Source organism: Manihot esculenta, chromosome 5, assembly GCF_001659605.2.
Source record: "Manihot esculenta cultivar AM560-2 chromosome 5, M.esculenta_v8, whole genome shotgun sequence".
Classification (NCBI taxonomy): Eukaryota; Viridiplantae; Streptophyta; class Magnoliopsida; order Malpighiales; family Euphorbiaceae; genus Manihot; species Manihot esculenta.
The window spans coordinates 22679083-22688610 of NC_035165.2; the positions used below are offsets into that span (position 1 = coordinate 22679083).

The 9528-nt window shown below is 30.3% G+C and overlaps 1 protein-coding gene and 1 pseudogene across 1 annotated transcript; both read right to left on the reverse strand.

The window, feature by feature from the left end:
- Positions 1-1525: 1525 nt before the first annotated feature.
- LOC110614848 (cysteine protease XCP2) lies at positions 1526-3445 on the reverse strand. The gene is made up of 4 exons (XM_021756526.2): positions 2947-3445; positions 2613-2848; positions 2000-2140; positions 1526-1897 (listed from the first exon to the last, which is right to left on the reverse strand). Exons 1-4 carry the CDS (start codon positions 3410-3412, stop codon positions 1682-1684), a joined length of 1059 nt encoding a protein of 352 aa, XP_021612218.1. The 5' UTR covers positions 3413-3445; the 3' UTR covers positions 1526-1681.
- A 2175-nt stretch (positions 3446-5620) lies between these two features.
- Positions 5621-8540, reverse strand: LOC110614849 (annotated as a pseudogene).
- Positions 8541-9528: the final 988 nt, after the last annotated feature.

Consider the following 9528-nt stretch of genomic DNA (forward strand, 5'->3'; position numbering starts at 1 on the left):
GTGGACTCAAATGAGGGACCAAACATACTCTAACATGACTTTAAACACCTCCCCAAAAACCCCCCAAAACATCATAAACATGCATGGAAAAACAGGCAAAGGAAGGCTGGGCATGAGACTTTCAGCGGCAGGTTCGGCGGCCGAAGGTCCCTCCAGATCCGAAAGTCAGGCACTTTCGGGGGCAGGTTCGGCGGCCGAAAGTCCTTCCAGAGCAGAAAGTCCAAACATTCGAGGGCGAGTTTAGGCGGCCAAAACTGTCTCCCAGGCAGGTTCGGTGGCCGAAACTGGCTTCGGCGGCCGAACCTGGCTTCGGCGGCCGAACCTGGCTTCGGCGGCCGAACCTGGGCTCTCCCAAAGGGCAGAACCCGATTCTGCCTCTCACATCCAGCCACCAAAAACCTCACAACATGCATTCAACTCTTCTAAAACATGCATAAACACTTATTCAAGCATATAGGGGCATAAAACTAGCCTATACCCCAACAAACATCAACATAGCATCACTTTAACATACATTTATCATTTAACTAACATAAACTCTAACATTTTACAACTAGCCTAAACATGCATCAAAACCCTTAACCCCTTCTTAAAACTTACTTAAAACATCACAATAGGCGTGGATCTACACTTACCTCTTGAAGATCGAGAGGAGATGCGATTCCAAACTCGGAGATATGGAGGAACGAGCTCCGGGGGTCTCCAAGCTTCAAAACTTTGATCTTTAGCTCAAAAATCTTCAAAACAAAGTAAAATTCATAAAAAACTTGAAGGGATTGAAGGAAAACACGAAATCAACCAAAAGATGGCAAAATCTCACCTATACCCAAAAATAGAGAGAGAAAACTCGCCCATTTTCGGACAAGGGGCCTTTTATAGGTGGCTGGCCAGACCACCTTCGGGGGCCAAAGGTGCTTCCGCAAGAGCACCATGTTCGGCGGCCGAACCTGGACTCTTCCTCCAAGGCGTTTTCTTTCAAAAAGTCATTTTCTTTCTTCATTAAAACTATAAAAACATGTAAAAACATTTTATAAAAACATATTTTACCCTTCTAGAGGGTTCCGACATCCGAGAAATTCCGGATTCCAACGGAGATTCTGTCGGAAGGTAGGAATTCCGATGCCGGGGTCTAGCCGGATATTACACTAACTTTTACTGCCGACATTCGATAGAGACCCATGATAACTTTTCGGAAAGGGAATTTCGAGACACATGATTTTCAATAGTGTGACCAAGGCTATAGGCCTGTTACAAAGTTTGATATGAAAATTTCATCGTTTAGGGGGTCAATTTTGAATTTTAATTATTTTTTTAGATATTTTGGGTATTTTCATAATTTTACTTATTAGAGTTTTGTTTCTATTCTAAATAGTCTCCCTTAACTATTAGAAACTAATTTTTCAATTTTTAAGGAATTTCAATAAGACTTTTAGTCTTCTAGTCTATCTTTTCTCTTATTTCGTTTTAACCAAACGATATTAATTAAAATTTTTGACGGAGTCTAAATAGTCATTTATCAGCCAGCTTAGATAAAACTTTGGACAAGTTATTGATTAAAAGCCAGAAAACATGAAGCCATTACAAGGGTTTACACGTACGAAAGCCATTACAAGAGTTTACACGTACGGAAGCTGAAAATGGTAAATAAATAGAATCGAAAACCAATTTTGTATAGTGACAATCACTTCTTTTTAGTGGGATAAGAAGCCATTTTATAGATTCCACATATTCCTGAGGGCTTCCCAATGTTTCTCTTCAGTCTTATGTAACCCTTTTCTCCCCATTTAGGTCCCCATGAATTCTTAACAATGATGTAATCCAATCCCTTGCTTGTTCCATATCCAACGGCTGCCACTCCATGATCTAGCTCAGTTCCACAGTGACCATCAAAGACACCCTGTGTACAACATTGAAGCCCCCATTAATTAGTCATGTGATCCAGTTACTATGCATTGTGTATAATGATCTTGAGTGTCGATTAATAAAGGAAAACACTTACCCCACTATAAAACTGGAAGTCCCTACCGGAAGCTTCAATGGCCACGCTGAGGGGCTGATTTGCAAGTGCCTTCAATAGACTTTCTTCGCTGTTTTGAGGCACGTCTCTGTACCCATTGATAGTTGCTAACCCCGACTCTTCCTGCAAAATAGAAAAATCTTATAAATAAGATCTATTTAAAAAAATATTTTTAATGAATTTTTGCCTAGATCCATTGGATTAGTATTTCATTTTTATATACTGAGATTTCTTTAAAAAAATTATTGTTTAGTTTATATAGTATAGAAAAATTTATTAGTTAATCTCTTAATATAATAAATCGTTTATTAATTAATTTTTTTATTAAATTTAATCGTTAAATATTAAAAAAATCTAAAATATTATTAATACAAAATAATTAATTAGTAAATATTTTTTTAAAATTAAAAAATCGATTTTTTCATACAATAGATAAATGATTACATAGTAGATTTTTTAAAATATTTAAGAGACATTTTAATGTATTTTTTAAAATCGAGTGATTAATTAATAAATTTTTCAATATTATACGAATTAAATAGTAAATTTTTTATTTTTTAACTAGAATGGGATGGGTTTAGTTTTTTATTGTTACCTTGCTTATCTCACAAGTACCCTCTTCCATGATATATGGGTAATCTTCCTCCCTGTGGAGTCCACCACTGGAGGTTATGTAGGCAAATGCATAATCCATGAGTCCTCCATTGCATCCATTATTATAGGTAGTGTCACAATCGATCAGCTCTTGCTCCGACAGAGATGTCAAATTTCCAGTAACAATCTGATTTATGCCCTCTACTGCAGCTACTGTTGAAAATGCCCAGCAACTACCTGCATCCCAGATATGCATATTCACCATTTAGTTACTCAATCAACCATTGATTTTGAGAGAGAGAGGGAGAGAGAGAGTATAATATATAGAAGCTTACCACAAGAACCTTGGTTCTTGACATGAGTAACAGCACCTTTCTTTCTCCAGTCCACCGATTTGGGAATATTCTCAACATCCTTATAAGTGAATTCTTCAGGACAATCTCTTCTTTTTGACAAGTCAGGTTTCAATCCTAGAAACTTTGTCTTGAACTCTTCATGGCTCAAATCTGCAAACTCATTGACTCCAAGCCAATAGTTCGTAACCTTCTTATTAGTCTCATCAATATGAAATAAGTTATCTTTGAAAATTTCAAACCTTTGCAACTTCTCTTCAATACTCTCATAAACCTTTCCAAATTTTGACATCCATGATTCAAAAAGATCAATGAGCTTGTCATTGGATGTCAAGTCTTCTGGGGTATAGCCAACTATTGAGAAATCACGGGCATATCCCGTGTAAGCAAAGCAAGAAGACAAAGACAATGCAAGAAGAAGCATTAGAGAATATGAAGAGAGAGGCATTTTTGTTGGGATTTGAGAATGGATGATGATGAGAGGATGGAAGGAAGTGGTTAATTTATATAGATCATGTGCTGAGGTATTGCTTTCAAGTAAAGTTGCTTTAATATTTGCTGAATACTAAGCCTTTAAGGTAACTTCTTTTGGCTGTCTTTGAATCCAAGCATATCATATCACATTACCATATTGCGGATGATATAATATAAGTGGTATTATTATTTACTCACAATTAATCTATTTTTCATTAAGAAATTTTGGATCAGTTTTGCATTAAAATTATATCTTTATATTAATTTAATGCATTTAAAACAAATTGTTTCAAAAATCGAATTTTAATTAATAAAAATAAAAATTTATTAATCATATTAATTACATCAAAATAAATTTAAATTCAAGAAGTACTTGGATTAGGTGCATTATAAATAAACTTGTAATATCATTTTATTTTAAATTACTAGATATAATAAACTTACCCATTTAATTAACTTCAACATCATTAAAGATAAAAAAAACTCAATTTGTAAAAAATAATTTATAAAAAAAATGAAATATTTAAAGTTAAACTCGTATATATAAAAATAAAATTCTTTAGAAAAATGCATAAACTTTTTCATTAAAATTACTGGTTACATCATTCTAGTTTAGAATTAAGATTCACATTAACATATTTAAAAATATTAGAATTTAATTGAAAAGCGAGATGTTATTATAATTATTTAAAATAAGTCGTGAGTTGTAACTATAAATCAAGATCATGTGATAAAAATTTGATAAAATGATATACGGTTTCACCCATAAAAAGAAATATTTAGATGTTGTAACACTTGATTCCTCATCAAGGCTCCCCTTTGTGAGAGGTTGAGCTTTCATATAAATTTATTGTTAATAGATATAAGACACCAGACCTCCATTACACCTACAATCGTGGAATTTCCTATCAATCAGCTGGGACGAGATCCCATATCAATTATCTAGGACTAACCGGATTTTCAAGAGATGCTGTAACTAGCCCCTCTTCTTACAGTATAAAAGTGAATAATCGCAGAGATCAAAATACGTAATTTTTATACAATTATTTTTATATTCTAAATAATTTATTACACTCTTCATTTTTTTCAGTTTATTAATTTGAGTGTCGAAGTCACTATCGTGAACATCAATCACGTCATTTTCATTTTCTTTTAGATTAATTAGTCACAATATAATTTTATTTTAATAATATTAGAAAGACATTTTTATATTTAATTTCAATCTCTGTAAAGTGAGACATACATTTTTAAAAATGTAAATAGATATTGCCTTAATATTATAAAAAAGCAAATGAAAAACCCTAATTAAATTCAAGATTCATGGTAAATATTAGACTCGTGTTTAATAGAGTATGGAATCAATTGATTTAAAAATTAAATCATAATAAAATAAAATTAAAAAAATTATATAAAACGAATATTATTTAATTACATACAAAAATAAAATCGATTTGCATTTTTTTTACTTGGTTCGAGATATTGATTCCTGTCAATTTTCTAAAACAGAATAAGAATATCACGTTTACCTACAACATTTTTCCCTAGGTCCCAAACACAAACCATCATAAAACTATGCAATAAAATAATAAATTATAGAAAACTAACAGATTAATTCAGTAAAAAATTAAAGAATATAATTAGGAATTACAAAATACTGCCTCCTATTTGAAATAAATTGTTTTTTTTTTTAAATAATTAAATTAAAATTTTAAAAAATCATAAAAAACTTTTATATTTTTTAAAAAAATTATTTAAAGTTTTTTTGAAATAAAATATTAGTAAGTAAAAAAAATAAAAATTCTTACATGCAACTAAAGTAAAGAATATTTAAATAAAGTATTAAAGTAAGCATAATGACTCCATTTAAAACTATTCATTTTAAAAAATTTAAATAAATTTTTATACAATCATATATAATTTTAATTTTTTGAAATGAAAATCTTTTAATTAAAAAAATGAACTTTTTGCATTGCAAATAAAAATTGATTAAAAAATAAATTAATTAAATTAAATTTTTTAAAAAAATTCTCGATAAATTAAATCAAAACGTTTTAATTTAAATCCGTTTTACAATTGAAAATGAAATAGGTGACTGAAAAATTAGATCAAAAGTTTCAGCAATTTATTGATTAACAAATAGTACTTATTAAGATAGTATTACAACCTTTTACCCATAAGAATGGGAGCTGAAAGTGGTAAAACAGTAAAACTGAAACCACATTGTGTCTTATGATCACTTGATTTTAACAGGATAAGAAGCCATTTTATAGATTCCACACCTTCCTCCGGGCAAGAGAGTGTGCCTCTTCAATCTTATGTAACCATTTTCTCCCCAACTAGATCCCCATGAATTCTTAACAATGATGTAATTAGTTCCATGATGACTTGATCCATATCCAACGGCTACCACTCCATGATTTAGCCTAGTTCCACATAGACCATCGAAAATACCCTACGTACAAGAAGGAACACAATCTCCATTATAAAATGATGACGTATAATATGGATTAATTAATTCATCTTCAGAAACCTAATGCTTATACACCAGTTTAGAAATTATTATGTATATAGTATTAGTAAGTAATAAATTCAGTTTTTTATTTTTTATTTTAATTAAAATCGAATGGAATTGATATAATTGAATTTTTTAAAAATTAAAATTCAACCAAATAACTTATAAAATCAAATTGAAATTTTAAATTAATTTAATCAATTCTTTCAATTTGAATCGAATACTACTCACCTTTAAAATGACAAATCAATAATGGTTAGATATATAAATAAAATATATTTTATGAAGAAATGAGTCAACTCGAAAAATTTATTCAACTCTTACTCTCTTTGTCTATTATTGTAAAGAGAGATTTTTTCTTTTATTCAGGAGAGTCTCTTAGGCAGAAGGCTTCTTCCCATGCTGGCGTGTGCGCCCCTCCTCCGTCCGGCCGTAAGCGTACTCCTTTTTCGCCGGGCGAGACTGTACATAGTTTTTGTGTGTTTGTTTGATAAGTAGTGGTTAATAGAGGGAGTTAGTTCGGCTTGTCCGATGGTTTTGCATGTGCCTGTTTGTTGATATTTTCTCAGGTTTTAGTACTAAATTTCCTCTCCAGAGTGCCATATGAAAGTAGTGAAGTCACTTTTGAGAAGTTTTTCCTTCCCTTCATGAAGTTTCTCTCCCTCTTCTATGGCTTTTTCTCTTGACGCTGGAAGCTCTCTCGAATCTAGATGTGGTCGGCTTGACTCGATCAAGAAAGTTACTTCCCTTTCATATACATTCGGCAATTTTCCTCCAGCTGACTCGGTGCATGTCTCTATTCTTCGCATCTTTTAAAGTTGGTGGTTGCTTGTGTCTTTAGGTTTGGAAATCCCTCTTTTAGCTTCTTTTGGTGTTTAAAGTTTCTGTAGTTTTTATTGAGGTTCTCCTTCCTTCTCCTTCGACGGCGGCGTGACTTTAAGTTTGAAAATCGGTGTGGCTTTCTGTTTGTCGGATTGATTTTCAAGTTTGTATTCAGATATTCGAGTTGTATTCAGGTATTTAGATTATTTTTGTGATTTTCTTTTTATATTGTTTTTTGAAACCTATGATCCTTATTATTGGATTGTATTATTTTTAGGCCTTAAGTCTCTTCTAACGAAGTTCTATATCTTTAAGAAAAAAAAATATTCACTTATTATATATATAAAAAAAGTCTTATTAATTGGTTATGAAATGGTATTACGATTCTTATTATATAATTTCTCAATGATCTTAGAGTATTAAACAATACACTTACCCCCTTATAAAATTGGAAGTGCCTACTAGAAGCATCAATGGCCACGCTGAGAGGCTGATTTGTAAGTGCCTTTAAAAAGCTTTCTTCATTGTTCCTAGGCACGTCCTCGTATCCATTAATGGTTACTACCTCTTTATGATCCTGCAATATATATAAAAAAAAATAATTACTATTTAATTTATATATTATAAATAATTTATTAATTAGTTCTTAATTTTAAAAAATATTTTAAAATATTAAAAATTTTATTAATTAGTCTTTTTGATAGTTTTAATTTATTAAGTGTTTTACTATATAAATTTTATGATATCAGAAATTTTATTAATTAATTTCTCAATTATGTAAAATTATATATTAATTATTTTTTTAAATAAATTTTTTAAAATTTTAAAGATGTTCTAAAATAATTTTCAATATCGAAACCAATTTTTCTAAAACAAAAAAAAAAAGGGTACTGTGAACAAGTCTACTTTACAAAATATATTTGATGGGTTTTTGGAGCAATTTGAATTTACCGGCTTCCACTGACAAGTATCCTGTTTCATTGTATATGGGTAATCTTCTTCCTTGTGGAGTCCGCCACTAGAGACTATGTAAGCAAATGCACGATCCATGTTACCACCATCGCACCCATTATTGCTGGTAGTGTCACAATCGATTAGCTGTTGCTCTGACAAATCTGTCAAATTTCCAGTAACTATTTGATTTATGCCCTCTATCGCTGCTGCTGCTGAAAATGCCCAGCAGCTACCTGCATCATCGTGCATAAATTCAATAGTAAGCACTATCAATTCAACCATTAACTCGTAGAGAGAGATCAGAGAATAGTAAAAGCTTACCACATTGACCTTGATTCTTAACACTAGTAACTGCTCCTTTCTCTCTCCAATCCACAGACTTGGGAATATCCTTAACATCATTATAAATGAAATTTAGAGGACTTTCTGTTCTTTCATATAATTGATCAGGTGTCAATCCTCAGTACAGTTTCGTGAACTCTTCATGGGTTAAATCTGCAAAAGCATTGAGTCCAAGCCAATAGTTATTTTCTTTAAAATTAATATCATCAATGAGAAATAAGTTATCTTTGAAAATTTCGAATCTTTTCAGCTTCTTGTCAATACTCTCATAATCCTTTTTGAATTTTGACATCCATGATTCAAAAAGATCAAAGAGCTTGTCATGGGATGCCAAGTCTTCTGGTTTATAGCCAATGATTGAGAAATCATGACCAAATCCGGAGTAGGCAAAGAAACAAGACACACACAAGACAAGAAGAAGCATTAGAGAATATGAAGAAAGAGCCATTATGGTTGGGGTTTGAAAATTGGAAAGAAGTAAATAGGTAGGGTGGATGTGAAGGGAAGGAAGAATGGTTTATATAGACCGTTCATGCTCAAGGTAATTGACAAGTGTAGATTTTTATATTATTAAAAATAATATACATTAAAAAATTTAATTATTTTAAATTTTAAGATCGTAAAATCTCGATAATATAATTAGACGCATTAATTATATTAATGGATTTATCTTTATAGTTTTAAAATTCAACACTTTCATCCAAAAAGTTTTAATTTTTAACCTTATAGTTTTAAAATTCAACACTTCTATCCTTAAAGTTTTAATTTTTGAAATATAACATAATTAATGGATTTGTCCCCATATTTTTAAAATCCAACACTTTATTCCTAAAGTTAAATTCCATCAAAATCTAATATCTCTCCATAAAAATATTTCTGTTAAATCAATGATTTCCGCTTAATTAAAGGAATGAGAGTAAATATAATCTCAAAATATACTTATTAATAATAAAATAAAAAAATTACTATTTTATCTTTATAGTATGAAAAAACTCGCTATTTAATCCCTCAATTTTGAAAAATATATTAAAATATTTCTAACATTTTAAAAAGTCTACCGGTTAGTTTCTCTATTAATTTTATCACTAAATATTTTACTATTTAGTCCCTATAGTTTAGAAAAAATTATTAGTTGGTCCTTCAAATTATTAAAAAGTTTACTGATTAGTCCCTTCATATCAGGGGTATTTTAGATTTTTTTTATAATACTTAACGACTAAAATTAATGGAAAGACTAACTAATAATATTTTTAAAATATCAGAGACGTTTTAATGAATTTTTTAAATGGCGAGCAGTGATCGACAGTGAACGACATCACAAAAGTAATTTCTATTGAATTTTAACTTTTTTATTTTTAATAATTTAAATTTTATATATTTTGATTTTTATTATCTTTGCTTAATTTGAGTCTTAAATTTATTGAAATTGTTATTTGTTTATTGAGATTGAATTTGATATT